The sequence below is a fragment of the Fusarium proliferatum genome (assembly GCF_900067095.1).
Source record: "Fusarium proliferatum ET1 genome assembly, contig: FPRO_scaffold006, whole genome shotgun sequence".
Taxonomy (NCBI): Eukaryota; Fungi; Ascomycota; class Sordariomycetes; order Hypocreales; family Nectriaceae; genus Fusarium; species Fusarium proliferatum.
The window spans coordinates 2,145,557-2,163,330 of NW_022194795.1; the positions used below are offsets into that span (position 1 = coordinate 2,145,557).

Here is a 17,774-nt window from a genome sequence, read left to right on the forward strand (position 1 = left end):
TAGTCATAGCTTTTGTCACAATTTCCGAGTAGAGTTTAAGTTGCGGGAGATCACCATACTTCAGCATCATCACGTGGAACGGACGGCTCGTCAATTTCAAGATAGGACATCCGTCCCAGAACCATTAGCGGAACACGGTGTCTTGGACATATTTCTTGCCACCAAGCCATCGTGTTCCTGGATCATCCAATTATCTGGCAAGAGTGTGGGACAAAGTTACACAGGTAGCGCCAGGCGAGCGTCGTTTGGCTGTCCAGCTACCTAGAGATTCACTCAACCGTACGACGCAGCTACCCACCAGTCAAGACGCTTTGGCATACCCAACCATTGCCGATGTATCCCTCAATCTTGGGTTCTTATCTTATGCCCAGACCTTTTCGCAAGAAACGTCTTGCCTGAGGATCTTGCGCGAGTGAGAGGGGCTTAGTTAGAACTGAACAAACTAAATTCATGAACACAGCGCTAGGACCCTTGCATATGAGCAGTATATTTATCATGATGAACTAGTTATACCCAGATTTCTATCCTGGACCGGGCTTTGGATTATGTTAGTGTGCAATCCAAATAACACTAGCGAGTTGAGGACCAGTAACTCTTCGTCTAGGGAGCCAAAACTCTGGCCCAGCCACGAGCAGAGAGCCGTGCCAAGTGTAACCACCACACAAGCGGGATCCTACAGTATTACCGAGGTTTCTTCGCTTGGATTATCAACCGGCGGCTAGAGGATTTCCTGTTATGGATAGAGCAAACAAAGTTGTCGACAATGGCCTCCGGTTTGCTTCGTATCAACTCACCCAGCGTGCCATGTCACGCAGACAGGACTCACACAAAGGCATCTTTGGACTTCTTTACCTCTTTCCTTTGGTCCATATCAAACTCCTACTCTCAAAGCTTCTTCTTACCAGTAACACTAATCAGTGGGTCATAGACAACCATGTTTAACATGAGAGCAATGCCCTGGGTACCACAACACCCGTCATAGCCACTACTCCTACAACCGTGCCACTGTCAGAAAAGATCTCACGTACTTCGCAGTTGCAAAAGGTTTTGGTCTATTTCTTCGGTGCAGATGTTTGAGGTTGGTGACCTTGCTAGGTGGCCTATGGTGGCCTCTTCGCTTGTAGTCGTGTAACGTTTGAGAATCATGTCTCAAATATTAATTCGGTCCTTCGCCTTCTCCGGCAAGATAGTTACCAATTAGTAGGAATGTTTCAAGAGTATTATGTTCCAAGTCAGGTGTGTTGTCACTTCGCCTCCAGATTCTCTGCGGATCGACTCGATATGAAAAGCTCCAAACTTTTCCAATCGGATACAACTGAAGATCTTTGAATTAGTGCCTACTACCTCGCCAATAGATTATATCAAATCCGCCTGGCTACGGGAGTCTCTTCTTTCCAGGGGACTTACCAGAATCGAAGGGCTCCTACTTTGTCAAGCCCGAAGGCCGCGCCTTCGCTCAAGAAAACTCTCCACGCCTCTAGCTGCACTATCGCTTATCTTCACTGCCAATCTTGATTCTTCAACTTCGACATCGGGTCCCAATATATCTTCAAGCTCTCAAGCGCTTCCAAGAAGTTGCATCCAAACATTTGGAGTGTGGGAGAAGATCGATAGCAAAGATGGACAACGAATATCGAATGTCTCTCTCCTATCCAAACCTATCCCTGGGCCAAAGAGCAGTGATGGAGAATGACTTGGAGGAGAATGCCCCAATGGCAACGGAGGTCATCGGACTACGCAAACATTCAATCACTGGACCTCGAAGAGTAGTTCTTGTCATCTCGTAAGAGAGTTGTTGCGTTGGCAGACGGAACTTGCTAATTGACATATTCAGATTGTTGGCCGGGCTGCTCTTTTCGAGCCTTGACACCTCTATCGTCTCGACTTCGCTCGTCACCATATCGCACGACCTTGACGACTTCACAAATGCGCCTTGGATAGTTCTAGCGTACCTCCTCACATACATGGGTGAGTCTCTTGCAAGATCGTGAACCAAGAGAACATCCTTTGACAGGATGCAACAGGATTCGCTGTCTGTGTGTCCAAACTGAGTGACATTTATGGACGGCGCAACATACTCGTGGTATCATGGGTCATTTTCGTTGGTTTCTCACAGGGCTGTGGATCAGCAACTAGTATGACAGCTTTGTATGCCGCCTACTCTGTACTCTGTTCTCAAGCTGACCTCTTTTAGGATTGTATGCCGTGCTTTCCAAGGAATGGGCGCATCTGGTCTGTACAGCTTAACACAGATCGGCCTAGTAGAGGTTGGTCCTTCTCACAGTCCCAGTCTGATAGGGGCTATGATTGGTGTTACCCTTGCCGTCGCCTTTGTACTGGGTCCCATCGTCGGCGGTGCAGTTTCTCAGCTTTCAGACTGGAGGTGGTTGTTCAACATGAAGTAAGTATTCTGGCACATACTGGAAGAAATACTGACGACTTCAGCATCCCTTTCGGCTTAGTTGCGATCCTTACAATTACAAATCTCTGGCCGCACGAAGAAGTGGCACACTTTTTCTCATGGAAGGCTTTCAACAGCATCGATTTTCTCGGAAGTGCAACCCTTCTTACCAGTTCGGGCTTTCTGGTGTTCGCTGTTCAGCAAGCTGGCTCAGATACGTTCGCTTGGGGGAGCCCAGAGATCATCTCTGCTTTAGTCATTTCAAGCTTAAGCTGGCTCGTGTTTGTGTGGTGGGAGGTGCACTTGGAGACAAGGCCTTTGCGCAGCATCGAGCCAATCTTCCCGATCCGATTGATGCTTCGAAGAGTATACTCTGCAGGACTACTGTAAGTTGGAAAACAAAGGTTCGCCAGTGATCCCAGCTGACACCAATTAGGGTTACCTTGTTCACCGGGTTTCCTTACATCTCACTTTCTATCGTCATCCCGGAAAGATTTCAGATTGTCAGCCGTGAAGAAGTCCTAACAGCAGGGTTGCATATCCTCCCTATGCTTAGCACCTGTGCCGTTGGGTCGTTTCTCGGGGGAGCCATTTCGAGCCGGAGAAACAACACGTCCCTGACTCTTCTGGGGGCATCGTGTCTACAGCTCCTTGGAGTCGGTCTAATGTCAATGTTGACTGGGCCAGACTCACATAGTAAAGCCCAGTATGCCTTCCAAGCAATCTTCGGGCTTGGCGTCGGTCTCTCTTTTTCTGCCGCAACTATCATGACCAGTATACTCGCCGCTGAACGGAGTGAGCTCGCCTCTGCACAAGGTGCTGTAGCACAGGCTCGTGTCTTGGGAGGTTGCATTGGTCTTGCGGTTTGCACTGTCATTTTCAACTCCCACGTCAATGAATATCTCCAGGACCATTTGACATCTGCTCAACTCGACAGTCTCCACCGATCACCGCTAACAAGTCTACAACTACCGGGACATCTACGAGACTTAGTTAGAGATGTTTATGCTGGTGCATTTGCAGAAGAAATCAAGGTCATGATGCTTGTGTGTGCCGTCATGGTAGCCTTGTCTCTTTTCTCACTGGAAAGAAACCCAGCGCCCCTGGAAAGGTTGACGGCTTTCCCTAAGGATCAGTTTTCTTCTAGAAGAGGCAGTGAATCTGCGACAGAGATGACGGATATATCCAGTATACGCCGCTCTGTTTGAGACTGACTCATGTCATTCTTTAACTTTATTGCGCACCACTCCATTCTATCCCAAACATATCGATCCTGGTGCGAACAAGTTGGTTTTGGTTTTGGGTGGCATATTTGGCGTTAGCTTACAGGCCTGTGGGTTTTCTCGTATACAGCTGTTGAAATATTCTGATTATCGCCGTGGACGGTAGCATATGTACGGGGCCCTTTTAGCAAAGGTCTTCTGATGGTGATGTTCTTTGAATATGATAGCAATGAAAGATTTCAATGGCTCGTTAGCTGATTATTAATTTTGAGCTCATTCACTCTACTGCAAAGAGAAGATAAAGTCCTGTTGCATAATTTGCCATTGAAAGGACTACGAAATGGGTGGTTCCCGCACCTGAAGACAAAGTCATCACGAGACAAGTCTCAGTTACTCATGATGATTCTTAAGCAAATAGCTCACTTGTACTACTCTGGTGCCCGACCTTGCATAGAACACAACGCTGAGTCAACTGATTGTAAAGACGCAGACTGTAGTTACCTGTACTACAAACTTGGCAGTCGGTCATGCACGAAGGTCCGCAAGCGGTGTTTCTTTGACCTCGTGATAACGCAAGAGCCGTCTTTGAGGCGGTTTGGTGCCGCAAATGGTGTATGTTTCGAGAGTCAAGACAAATGGGGCGTTGGAAAGTTCCCAAGCTACTTATCTCGAGTTTTATCTTTTGTGGCCTTATCTCTTCCAGTCCTAAGCCTTTACAGAGAGAATTGTTCATCGCAACGAGATCCTATGGTAATTCTTTTTCTTGCATTTTCCTCTTAAGTACTCAAAAGCAACACCTTGATGCCTTTGAAATGAATAAAATTGCCAATTATACTAGTGGTCTGGGCTTTGTTCCGTGCTTTTCATATCAACACACTCACAGTTCGATTCACGGATGAATATTCATTTTGAGGAACTCTTCGAGCATCAATGTATGAAGGCCAATTAGCTGTTCGGTTTATTTCGTGATTTCCTGTTCAGGAACTGTGATCGGCACCACCGACAGCCTGGGGTTTGAAGTAGACGGTCATGACCCCCTGAGGGTTAAGCGAGCCCTTGACAAAGTCCTTGAGCGCTTGGTGAGCCTGGCAACCCTCGTCATAATACTTCATGTCCTCCATGCTAGCGAACTCGGTCTTGGAGACAAATGTATATCCCTGAGACCGAGCATCCTCATCGGCGGCACCAACCACCATGGAGAGGATATAGGGCTTGCCGTCCTTGAATAGATAGATGATCAGGCATGCACAAATAGAGATACGACTGAAGGCGACTCACCTTTTGCTGAGAGGCATTGAGTTTGTGGTACTGGTCCAGAAGCTTGGCCTGCTCGTCCTTGCTAGGCAGCTTGAACATGGTGATTCGGTGCACGCGGTTGGCCATCTTGACGGTAGGGATCTGAGTAAAAGGTCTGGATATGGCTTTGATATGTTGCGAGACTCGTGCGGGGTTTGGAGGGATACGGCTGGGAGAAAGGGTGAGAGCTCGACAGGCAAGCCTCGAGTTCATATATGATCTTGTGATAGTTTGGAGAACCACAGCGAAGGCAGTGTCAAGGTAAGCAATGCCCGAATTGGATAGTTGAGTAGTATCTAACGAAGACAATGCGCGAGGCGGTTTCATGCGGGCCAAACGCGGGGGCGGCTCAGGAGCGTATCCCCGCCCACATAGACCGATGGACCCCTGTTGGGAGGAAGAAAACTAAGGACTTTGACCCTAAGCGATAAAAATACTTTCGTAAACATAGCCTATGCTTAGGGGACTCTTTGCTGAGTTTATTTTGACATCCTCTATCAAGGTCCGGTGTTTTCTTGGCCCCTGAGGACCCCATATTGGAGGCTGCTTTCTAACAGATACCAGCCAATCATCTTTCATTATTTCTTACGAGCAAGTACATGGGATCATGGAGTTTCGTTTCCGCACCTGAGCCCGAGCCCGAGCCATTCCGTTATTTATGCCGCAAAAACGGAACTCGCTGATGCTTCTGAGACTCTGCTTGGACACGATGTGCTTCTAAAGCAGGCAGAGAGCTGCTCGAGCTCCCCTTCCTCCAAGGCTCGCTCATTCTTGGTCTAGGGCTGATATCTAGTACTTGGCGATATCTCCGACTGGCATAGCTTTCCAACTTCACTCCAGAACCTACCCCGCCCCCACGAGCCGGGTTGTCAAGTGAATCTCCAACTCCAGCCATGAGAAAGGGCACATAGGGCCGAAAAAGCCGTGAGGCGATATTGGCGGGACAATTATTTTCCATCTGTGTCGTCCAATGGAGCTGAAACCTCGGTTCACGGTAGATCAGTCGGCTCAGGGATTACCCCAGATTCACCTAGCTCTGAGTGGTCTGCGATTTAACCTTATCGCTGTAATGAACATGACATGGACGAAAGGAGTACCAGTTTCGTCGCCTTTATCCTTCTATTCCAGGCACAGAACTGTTCTAGATCCTGTGCCATGCATAGTGCATGGATGCCAATCAGGCTATACTGCGTGAATCATCTCCATGGGGTGTCTAGTAAGCGAAAATGTACTTCATTCTAACAACACCAACCTCTTTTAGCAATGATGAGGGTGTTTGACTTTGGCTTTGGTCAAGAGAACAAAAATCTAATTGACAATTCGCTAGATTTGTGGGCTTGGCAGTCAATCTCATTGTTGCTAGCGTTGACTGAAATGTTTGTGCTGTCATGGTTGGATACCGTACAGATAGAGGACGATTACCTGCTGCTATTGCTTCCTTTCCTTTGTCCTTTCGTAATAACAGAGCCAGATTCAACCATGGTAACCAAGTTGTTGATTACGCACTCAATCAGCCCCATACTGCGTTTCTGACCTTCCATCTCGATGAATCACCGTCACCATAGATCTCTTCATCTAATCCTAGACCTTTGCCGTTTTATGTTCCCTTTTTGCTTTCCTGCCAACTCCTTCGCTAACTTGCCATATATGAAAACAATAAAAACCACTTTTGTTGTAAATGCCGCAATGCGCACATAATATCCTTTTTGACAAAAGACGCCGTCTATAACGTTTTCGTTACGACGTACCCCTCCAATCCACCTTGGAGATCACCGAGTTGTCGACACAAGCTTTCAACAAGCGGAGGCATTGCCTCGTTTGCTACAGGGTAGTTTTGTCTAAAGATGAGCTTCACCAGCGACAAAACTGCCACATAGTTCGACACAGGCTCTAACTGAAGACGCAACCCTTCTGGAGACGAAAGTGACGGGTTACCCTGACCGAGCTCAAGGAACATTGTCGTCTCCCTCGTCTCTGGTTCATTAAGTGATAAAACTTCTTGTCCCATCCCTTGATCGCCGTTCGCTGTTCTCTGCGAAAGCAGCCCATACGCCCACAGCGTCAGACTAGCAAGGTAAACAACCATAGCGTTGAATCCTCGCAGTGCTGTTGGTGTACACTCTTGTGCATATCGGAGGACCTGTCCAGCATGCCAGGCAGCATACCGGGACTCTGGACCAGGTAGCCAAGTGCTCTCTAATAACTGCATTGCTCTGCGAGATTCCTCGTCGCCCTTGCTGCCCGCCAGCCGCTGTACGTCGTCCAACGAGACATGTATGATCATCATGAAAAAGTCTGAAAGAAGCGATAGCTCAGGTTTTGGGGTCTGTGCAGATTTGAGCTGGGTTGACAGCTTACGAAGGCCTTCGTAGAGCTCCTGGTAAAGGGAGCGGGCCCATTCAGGAACATCAGATCCCGGCCGATCTGGAGCTGCGTGATGACATTGAGCGATGGCGTTACGGTACGTCCAGATTTGTCCCCACAGCCCATGCAGAGCAGCTTTGCAGCAAGACTCTGTGTCCACCCACGTGTTCTGTTCAGTCATGACAAATTGACAGTCTCTCACATCGGAAAGGCGAGGGAAACCGGTGGGGGGGAAAGCCCCCTTGGCCAAGTTCAAGTCCCACCATACCTGTGAATTACTAGCTTTCCAGAGATCACGAGCTGCCGGAAGTGCAAAGTCGAGCTGGCTGTATGCTAACGTGGGTCCTTTCCATGACACGATCGATGTTTGCATATCGTGGAGAAATGCACGTATGGCCAACCTGTAAGTAAGCTGGTCAGTATGCTAGCGACTTCGGCATGGTAAGATAAGTAACCTTTTGTAAGATTCAATTGTCGCGAATGTTTGCCATTTCGACTCAAGTGTCTCAGGAGAGTCGCCTGCGTTGGGTGTATGCGTAGTCAGGTCTGACGTGAAGCTCAACTTCCCTGCTTTTCGAAGCAGCTATTCGGAATTAGCCTGCTAGCCAGACTCATAATCACAATAGACTTACGGCCAAAAGCCGAGGCGCAAAACTTTCTGCCACCTCCGCCTGACGATTGAAGCCACTCCATTGACCAGTTTCAAGGTGGAGAACAGTCGCTTGAAGAAGTGTGATATCTCGCACGGCCGAGCATGAAGATTCAAGCTGTTTGGCAGTCAGCATGTGGTTTACCTTTTGCCAATATCTTTGGCTCGCCATCGTTAGACCATGGCCCATACTTACTCGTTTCCCAATGACACTTGCCGTGACTTCATTAAGAGCCAGGCCGAATTGCCATATAACCGGAGTAGATATACATAAAGCCCCACTTGAGACCACGGCAGAAAAAAGCTCTTGGCTAATTGCCAAGGGATCGAATGACGATCTGTGAATAAAAGCCTCACTCTTGGGGTCTTCGCTTTTGAAGTACGTCTCGATCATGTAGCCCAATAACTCAGCTGATGGAAATGTTGGTACTCTATGTGGTGTCGGATTGTTAGCCAGAACCATGGCGAATATGCTGTCGCGTAAGTAGGATGAAACGATATTGGAGCGAGACACTGAGCTCCCTGCCTGACCATTGGCCTCGGGCTCATACAGCCATACTGAATGCTGGAGGGGTACATCCACCGAGACAATATCTTTTCGGCCTTGGCGTGATGTGCGTTTCCCTACATTGCCAGACTGAGGAGCTCGTCCAGTCACACCCAAGCCTGGAATCTTGTACAAGCCAAAATCTACATCCCAAGAAAAATCAATCTCCGGAAAGACGCTTTGCGTCGCGGCGAAAAACAAAGATTCCACAGGTGATTCCTCAAGTCTGGGCGCGCCGAGAAAGGAGGTGACGCTGTAATCGACGGTAGCATCAACGGCGTGACCCTGGTGAGCAATGGCCGATTGGGGCAAAGCATATGTAGCTTCACCGACCGTAAAGACCTGGCTGTCGTTGCCTATAGTTGACGCAACCATTGAACTGTCCGAAGGTGACATACCAGTCTGCGACTCAGACGTGCGGTATTGGTTCCCGCGTCTCACTGGTATCTGGCATGTCAAACTCTTACTACGGCAGCGGCTGCACGGTTTCTGATCTTCGCATTTTGCCTTGGAAGCAGCGCAATTGAGACATGCCTCGGCGGCGCGGTCGCTTCTTCTGATGAACGGGCGGTCTTTTGCGGCCCCATCTCGATCGTGGGTGGTCTCATGCCGTGTCAAGAGGTCGGCGCGATTGAAACGCTTGGGACATCGGGTGCATTGGTACGGCCGGGCATTTTCGTGCGACCTGAGGTGTCTGGTCAGGTGGTCGGCTCGCTCATAGACGCGACGGCAGATATGGCAGACGTGAGACGGCGATGAGGCGGACGCATCAGAAAGTTTTCTCTTAGCAGGCAACTTAGATGCAATTCTCTGGGGCGTTTCCCCTTGGTGTTGTTGCAGTGCGGGATCTAGCTGCTGTTGAAAGATTTGATGCTTCGAGGGAGATGCGGGAGGCAGTGGATGCTGCAGCTCATGCTGTTCCTGCTGCAAGGGTGGCTGGGCCCGTTGATTCGAATCGGCTACGGACGCAGGCGCTGCGAGGGAGAACAGGGACGAAAGGAGCATGTCTGAGCCGGCGGCATCGCAAAGAATGTCGATGCCATTCTGCTCCGTGGCCGCCATCGGATTCGAAGCCGTCGCCTCAGACAAAACTAGGCCAAGCCGGACTGTGCCGTTCTGGCCGCGGGATAATCGGCTGACCGGACGTGGACTGAGAGGAGTAACCAGTCGCTTGAGCCAAGGTAGCAGGGATCGCTGACTGACTGTTGAGGAGATCGCGAGACAATCCAATGCCGTTGTAGTTCGGAAGAGAGGGGGCGGGGGGCGGGAGATGGGCGGCAAGCGTTAATGGATCGTGGTGGGGTTCGCGGCTGTCCAGCGAGTGATGGCAATTCAACCATCAGGAGCTGAGAATGTCGTGCCCCACTTTCCGGAGCCGGGCCAATTCAACGGCCGGCCATAACGGGCGGAACCAATATGGCACCTAGTGAGGTCGGAACCGGCGCCGAGTCCGCAGTGTCTTAAACCACGTGTTGATTACACTGTTACGGAGAGCAAGAATTGTCGTACAGCTAAAACTCAGAATAACACAGCACTGAGCTTTACACCTGGGATGAATACATTCCTCCATGTTAGTTCAATGAACATGAGATGGTTTATCAGGGAATTTCTTAGCTACCCCTTGCGTCGCCCTCAAACTTTGACAGCTGAAGTGACTCCCTTCGTTAATCTAGGAGTAGGTAAGCCCGTGCCAACGGCCCGGGTAAGTCAGTACGTACTGTACTTGTCAAAGGCTATGTCTCAGCATCCCTCGTTCCGTCACCCAAGCCACTTGATGAAGATTTCACTCCTTTCAGCGTAAGGAAGAAAGTCCAGAATCCTGGTATGTCTCAGTGCAATTCTCACTTCAATGCCAAGACTAGATTATTGGCTGAGATTGGTTAGTGACAAAGACGATCACACAATAGCGATATGTATTTTCCGTTGTCTTATAGTTGCGCTTGGGTCACTGTTAGCCAGCCATAGACAGGGATGCCAAAGTGAGGAGTCACATATCCCATCTTTGGTTTTATCTTTGACTTCAAACAGAAAGCTAGAATATTATTAAGATATACTGATTACAAAAATTGACGATTTATTACGTCTAGCTCTTACTCCAGTGCCGTGTCAAATCCTTCGCATACCCAGAAATTTGCTGGGCTATGCAACTAATTCTGGACCCCAGTAACGCCATCGGTTAATGATTCTCGATTATCTGATGCACCTCATGTGGCTGCCCTCTGAGCTTCAGCAAGTGACAAGGTGGCTGATCCGAGTCACTCCCGACATCCTGGTTGGGCTGCACCAGCCTGTGGCAATGCTTTGGTTTCGACCCATGAGTTTTTTTTTTTCCCTTCTATCATATATCAGCTTTAAGCATGACCCGGAGATTGCCGTGAATCATGATCAACCAACGCGCACGAGCACGGTTTGAAGGTGCCCGTTGAGTCAGAGGGGAGTGGCAGAAAACCGCTGTCAATGCCCAAATCATACCCCTGGGCCCTGGCATTCTAAGACATGCTCGACGACGACGTAATAGCAGGTCCGAGTGCCGCTGTGCCAATCAGAGGTCGTGGAGCTTTCCAATTCACGACGTGAGCTGACTGAAGTGCTGCAACAAGTGTCACTCTTGACTTGTCACAGATCCCTCTAGTCGGAATAAACTTTCTTTCCCATCCCATGCTAGCGGAAAAGGGCACTTGAGGTTATCTCATGTCATGTTCAGCTGACATTTGAGATCCACAGTCCTGTGGTTCGCAGCGGCGAGAAGTGCTCAATAACATCTTGGCATTGTGCTTTTAGGCAAGCTTTGAACCAGGGTAGAAGCAGCCAAAACTGGGTTAATTAGTTACATGTTCATTTGAGGTTCTCGTAAACTCACTTCGACCCTGGGATAGATCTAGTCGACACAAGGAGTACCGCAGTATCCGCAGCAGCGGCCAGGAATTACCCAAACTTCTTTGCCAGCTAAGGCACACGTAGGACATCGAGTGCCAGGAACTTTCTGAGCTCTGAAGGCGCAGGACAAGACTTGAGGCCCAGCAGAGTTGAGTGTTTCGGTTACATCCTGACATTCTAGTTTCGGCTGTATTAAGGAGGATGTGTCTTGGTATTGGTCTCCATGGTACAGCATGGTGGGCGAGGGGATGGGTAGAATATCTTGATGGAGGGCCATGATGTAGGTCGTCTCTTGGGTTGACAGCTTGGTGCAAGAGAAGAATGACTCTGTGGGCAGGCAATATATAGTAGAAATTAATCACGATCAATGTATTATAAAGCTTGGAAAGGTACGAGCTGTAGAAGTTGTGGGGGTAGCAAGGGATTTATGGTTTTCGAGGACTAGTAATAGTGTGTAAATGGACTGAGGAGGCTCAGGAAGGGTAAAATCAAGGGGTCGAAGAACAACGTATGGGTATTGCTCAAAGTCAAGACAGGTACGCAATACCCTGACACAAGGATGATACTCCCGTTCACTCGATGATCAGTAGCGTGCACAACCGACCGTAGTCTCGGTGGGCATGCCGGGGCCAAGCGGTGGTAGCATCAGACCTGTCATATCGACTACCTGCGAGTCTTCAAGCTGTCATTGCTTGCCAGGGAGGTGCGTGGCGCCGCCCTTGAGCAGGACTGTGGGCCATATCGATGGAGGCGGGGTCTTCTTTGTTTGGATCTTTTCTTTTGGTCTGTTCCTGAACCTCCAAGTTGCTGCTCGTTACAAGGGTCAAATATGTCGTCCTGCATTCGGTCAGTAACGAAAGAAGACACTGTAGAACAAATGAGTCAAATTCGGCGTTGCTTTTCTGCCAAGTCTGTATTACAGTATCTGTTCTCGTTCACAACCTTTCGTAAAAGTGATTTTTCGACCGGCTGAAAACCGAATTGGTGAAATGACAATGTGAGAGAAGTGCTCTTTTTTTTTAGCGGCAAGGAGATATAGACCGGGCCGGCGGTTGAGCATTTAATTGGCCAGGAAATGGGGTGCGATGGACTGGCGTTAACAGAGAAAAGCAAAGTTGTGACTGCTCGTCTTCAAAAGGGTCACGATGACAAGGAGCCTACGGTGCTGACTTGCTAACTCGAATTATGATCATGACCAGGAGATTTGCTCGAGCCGCTTGGCTTGGCTTGTCTCCCAGGTAGAGACACACTGGTGCATACTTGGATGGCCTGTTGAGCTGGGCCGAGTGGACAAACAACATGACAAGATTCGCAGAGTCTGTGCGCCATGGAAAGGTGGTGAATCTGAAGATCCCATGGGAAATTCCCCTAAGAAGGCGATCTAAGCCCCCAGTCGCGCGCGCACCCACCATCAATCCAACACCACGGACCACGGACCAACCCCAGGGCTTGGCGGGCACCAGGGCTCTGGAATGACGGACCCTCGTCACTCTGCATTTTGTAAGTTCAAGCTCGAAGCAGCCGCACCCATCCATCAGATGCCGCGCCAGGGCCGGCTCAACGCCCCCCTCCCTTTGAAAGCTGGAACGATCGCCAGTGCGTCAAGCTATCTCACCGACCAGCCAGCTGGAGCTGGCGTAAAATTGTAGAGGGGTAGTAGTGGTCACGTCCACAGTTCCACTCGGATTCTTTGGAGGTATGAATTGCTTTGTGCTCCACTTGCCTCTTCCTGTGAGAGAATCTTTTTGCTTGATGGATCCCGAGCCGAAAATCATCGGGTTCATAGGCACGCTTGGTGCTAGAGAAAGCTTTCGAGGGTTTGCATGGAACTATGTAGGTATTGCTTGTTACCTCAAGTGTCAGGTCGAGGAGCGTCTTGGCAAGGAGGTTTTCGTCCTCAGCTATACGAGTTGCTCGTCCCATGCGAGCCATATAAATCTCACGTCATAGTCTCGACTCGTGCACGCTCATTGACAACCCCAGCCTAATGGAGGGCGGACCATTAGTTGGCGTCCTGACAGACCGGCCTGAGATGGAGTGAAGAGTAACGGGGGCAGTGGGGTTCACGGACCTGCGGATAATCCAGGTTCAAGTCCAGGGCCCTTAATTAGTCTCAGGCTCAGTCTTCCAAGAAGCAACGGAACCCTAGCAGGATTTGACGCTTCAGGATACCTTACCAATCGGTCATCCTTGATGCTTGTCGGGGAGGTCGTTGTCGAAGTGAGTGGTTTCTGCCTCTCGTGAAGACGAGATGGATGCGAAGGCTGGTGTTGCGATTGGTTAACTGCCTACCAGGTTTGGTGATGTCCTGCCTTGTCCTGCATTGCATACTGTCAGGCTGGATCTGATCGGCATCTGACCCGCCAAGTGCCGCTGTTGGCCTACCTTCCTACTTACTGTACCTACATACTAGCCCAGGTAGATCTGGTTACAGTGCAGGTGGAAGCTGCTTATCTCGGCTGTATTCGGTAGGTGCTTCATCATACCTCATTTGGAGCTGAAGATAGTTGTGTAGATTCGGCGGGAGTCGTTTTATGGTTTCTGAAAGGTAATTTTGCAGTTTTATTGATCACTAACTATTCAAATAGGACGTGCCTCGAACACATCATGGTACAACAAGCCCGATCATTCGAAAATCCCCCTTCTTTCTCAAGCAAGGCTCACATACTGGACTGGATATAAGTGAGTGCTGTCATAGCGCTAGTCTCATGACTCCCATGAAAACAGCAAAAATGCGAGAAATGTTCCAAGTAAAGAAAACCTTAGCTTCTCTCCACGAGTGGTGTTCGTGGAAAAGCTTCCCTGTGGCTTTTGGATCGTGTAGTTCTTGAGAAGCTCTAGAACTCTTCCAGTGACATACCAAGATTGCGGTTGGTGTGAGCAGCCCCCCACTACACACAGCCATTATTTAGTAGTTGGGCTAGCCTAGGTTAAGCGAAGCTTCATGTCACGGCTGAAATCCAACGCATTGACTCGAACGATGGCTTTAATCACACATTTTGGGATTTCCACGACTCGTAAATGAGCAAGACTTCTTCGAATGGATGAGGCCAGATTCTTCAACCTACCTAGGTACCGAGGTACTGCTCCAGGTACCTGGGTACCTAGCCACGAAGTGTTGAGTTTGTTTGTACAAGGTGCTAAGCATCTTCCTTCCTATAGGCGGGTGCTATGGCAGGGGTGTCCTTGAAAACTGCGCAGTCAAAGATACATCTACCCTGCTTGCTGTAACCCCTCATCTTCATAGCCCCTCCTCCAATCGACCTCGATTGAGAATCGATCTCATCTCGGCTTCTCTAATCTTGAACTCAAACTCAATTTTAGTATGAGATCTCCCTTCTCCATTCCCTTGCCCTGTGCTGATTTGGCTATTTCCGTTGGCAAATGCATATCAAGTACCGATTTTTGCAACAGTAAGCGATATTGCCGCCCACAAATTGAGCTGATGGCACCATCGAAGCTAACAAAGCTATTCACCAATTTGTGACTTGCGCTCGAGCGATAGTTCTAACTGGGAATTGCTTTTTTGTAAACAGACAGTCTCAGCGCTGACGCCATTAACGTTTACATAGACTATAGAGTAAGAATTTTACCCTAGGTACGATGCGCCAGCGGCACACCTAGAATATGGGTTTCAACAACCTCGGCCAAGATATCCAAGTTCTACGAGCTATCAAAACCCATCTCGTTGGCTACGATCGCCGTAGCGCCCCCAGATAAGCCGCGATCGATCAGCTTCCAGGAGGTGTGGGATGGGAGATATGTTGGCTTTCGTTGTGAAATTCGTCAGTTGCGTTCGTTTCTTCTTTTCAGCGTTCGTCTAACACACATTGCCATTTCCGCTTTGGCCCTGGTTATCTGTTATTTTTGTGAATTCTCCAGTGGCTAGAGTCGCCTTTACTTCTGCACGACTTAGTAACATGGATTATCTCTGACGACATTGACCAAAAGAGACCAGACAATGCAGTACTCGAAACAAAATCTACAGGCAGACGCAGCTGCATGCGCCACTTCCGGAGTCGATCGATCTCCATAAGAACTGATTGATATGCACTTACTCACCTCCTTTGGACCTGGTTCAGAGTCCATGTATAAGATCAGCAATCAACAAGAAAATAGCTCGAGCCATAATTACTTTGACTGCTCAAAACACCAGACTTGGCGTTATAAGTCGGTTTCACGTTGGGCGTTTCCCCAAACGACTCACCGCTAGAGACTTTGCCAGATTTAGGAGCTGAGTTCCGACCAAGCTGAAAAGTACCAAAGATTGGCCACTAGATTGGGCCCTCTCGACGTCTGGCCTTGAACCATGTACCTAGTCAGGGCTATTTGCGCGGATAGCGTATAACAGCCGAATCAGATTTTACTTTTGCTTTATTGACCAATGCATGCATGATCTTGACGCGTATAGCTAAATTGTATAATACCTCTCCTACATACCTCCTTACCTACCCAGCTACCTCATTAGCTTTTAACTTCATGTTGCTTTTTCGTGCTCCACTCCTCGTGTCTACACATCGGTCCTTCGCCAGTCAGTGCGAAAATGACCAGTCCTTAATGGTGGGTTATCGTTTCTGACAGGTGTGCCCAGCCAGCCGCAAACAGGTCATGGCCGGTTCTCCTTTACGAACCCCTTCAGTCGACTACCGCGGCATACTGCAAGTGTTCTAGGTAAACTGGCTGGCACTTGTAGCCATCCACCGTACCGCCTCGGGTGGCATCCTATTTCAAAATGTAATATATAAAACAAAATGCTTGCTGTAGGCGTTAGTAATACGCCTAGGGGGCCAGGGGTACACATGAAACTGTCCTACACCAAAATCCACCCATTTATCAATTCAGTCTCGTGTTTTCTTCCCTACCTAGACACGGAAGTGGCTTCTACCCTGCGCTTCTGTCCACTCCGTTTAAGGACGCACCTACGGAGTAGACTGATCGTTGACCCACTCCAAAGCAGGGCTTAGGTGCGTCAGGTACCTAAGTTAGACTTAGCCAACATAAGGCATGTAGTACTGGGTATGTAAGTATGTAAACCTAACCTGGGCAAATTCGTCATTTTTGGTCAAGATAACCCAACAACCAAGCCTCGTAAGGACTCCACACCACAGCAGGTTGCCACAGGTAGGCATTATCACGGGACCGTTGAGACTGCAGCCACAAAACATTATCAACAACTAGCTCCGTAGACTGCCACAGCTGGACCCATAAAGCTCTTCCCTTGCTGAGACAAGCCCGTTGAACCTCGCATGAGATGTAGTGTGTGCTGCTGTATTGTGGAAAGAGAGGGGCCTCAGCCACGATATGGAGAGCTCAGGCATTTGACACGATGGAGCGTGGACCAACAAGTTCTCCAATCGAGCCCAAAGGGTTGAATGTGGAACGTGTTCGCCTAGAGTCTCTAATAGCTACGAAGTACATGCAATACGCACTGACAATTGATCGTGATTGCAAAAAGGAGGACAATGTCCGACATTCTAAAGGATCCGCAACAGTACACGGACAAGGTGATCAACTGCATTTATCTAGCTGCTCAATGACGGGTCAATGACTTTAATCAACGGCCAAGCAACTTGGAATGCGATAGGTCCAGGCTCTATCGTTTGTGGTCAGTCGACTGAGGCTATTTTGTCCGGACATCAACTTCTGTTGCTGCGAGCAAAGGACACGGCGCATATCCGAGAAGAAACCATGTGTATTCCAAGTCAAGCCTAGTTTGCGATGGACAGATCGGGCCACGGCGCAACGAGATGCATAGAATCTAGAGTACCGTTATGTTGTTCGAGTATTTGGGCCAGTGACAGGTAGCAAACCTTGTGCACCAGTTCCATCGTGCATCTCTGTCACCAACAATCACTCTGCAAATTGGTCGCATCTACGGAGTAGCCGCGGCGACTATCGATCTTGTCCCCATGGGCTTGCATATGGCTATCTCTACTGTATGTACCTGTGCTCAAATCGTCTCCAGATGAACTAAACTAGTACCGCTTGTGCCCGATTGGACTTTCCGGCCTCTTCAGCCCTTTCTTCAGGACATTAACTAGATTCGAAGATGTGCAAGTTGAATGCATGGCCACATGGTAATATTTGCACAATCTCTCGTTATCATACGCCCAGACTTAACTTACATATGCACTGAGAGTGCGAGCGCCCAGCTCTCAGAGCTACCATTATCACCATTGTCAACACTATGGCCTCGAAATTCTTCAATGTGGATAACGCTTGGCACTCACTAGAACTGGCCATCCTCTGCAAAATATAGACGACTATACGAGTCAGGCTTCGTACCACAGACTAAACAAACTGCATCCCATCTGATGAACGATTAGTGAGGTCCCTCCTACTGCGCTAGGGATCCTGAAGACAAGAATGGAGGGGCGCAGGGTTGGCACCGGCAGCTTGTTGAAGATGAGCAGCATC

General features: G+C 49.0%; 5 protein-coding genes across 5 annotated transcripts; 1 reads left to right on the forward strand and 4 right to left on the reverse strand.

Annotated features, from left to right (window-relative positions):
* Positions 1-1,619: 1,619 nt before the first annotated feature.
* Positions 1,620-3,609, forward strand: FPRO_09747 (uncharacterized protein; the record flags this gene model as incomplete). The annotated part of the gene is made up of 6 exons (XM_031233171.1): positions 1,620-1,783; positions 1,835-1,968; positions 2,025-2,148; positions 2,195-2,401; positions 2,446-2,787; positions 2,838-3,609. 6 exons carry the CDS (start codon positions 1,620-1,622, stop codon positions 3,607-3,609), a joined length of 1,743 nt encoding a protein of 580 aa, XP_031083035.1.
* A 992-nt stretch (positions 3,610-4,601) lies between these two features.
* FPRO_09748 (uncharacterized protein) lies at positions 4,602-5,007 on the reverse strand (the record flags this gene model as incomplete). Its single annotated transcript, XM_031233173.1, has 2 exons — positions 4,602-4,844; positions 4,903-5,007. 2 exons carry the CDS (start codon positions 5,005-5,007, stop codon positions 4,602-4,604), a joined length of 348 nt encoding a protein of 115 aa, XP_031083036.1.
* A 1,636-nt stretch (positions 5,008-6,643) lies between these two features.
* On the reverse strand, positions 6,644-9,542 carry FPRO_09749 (uncharacterized protein; the record flags this gene model as incomplete). The annotated part of the gene is made up of 4 exons (XM_031233174.1): positions 6,644-7,685; positions 7,740-7,867; positions 7,917-8,051; positions 8,130-9,542. 4 exons carry the CDS (start codon positions 9,540-9,542, stop codon positions 6,644-6,646), a joined length of 2,718 nt encoding a protein of 905 aa, XP_031083037.1.
* A 1,816-nt stretch (positions 9,543-11,358) lies between these two features.
* Positions 11,359-11,634, reverse strand: FPRO_09750 (uncharacterized protein; the record flags this gene model as incomplete). The annotated part of the gene is made up of 1 exon (XM_031233175.1): positions 11,359-11,634. The coding sequence occupies one exon, from the start codon at positions 11,632-11,634 to the stop codon at positions 11,359-11,361; it is 276 nt and encodes a 91-aa protein (XP_031083038.1).
* Positions 11,635-15,992: 4,358 nt separating this feature from the next.
* Positions 15,993-16,486, reverse strand: FPRO_09751 (uncharacterized protein; the record flags this gene model as incomplete). The annotated part of the gene is made up of 3 exons (XM_031233176.1): positions 15,993-16,079; positions 16,281-16,334; positions 16,397-16,486. 3 exons carry the CDS (start codon positions 16,484-16,486, stop codon positions 15,993-15,995), a joined length of 231 nt encoding a protein of 76 aa, XP_031083039.1.
* Positions 16,487-17,774: the final 1,288 nt, after the last annotated feature.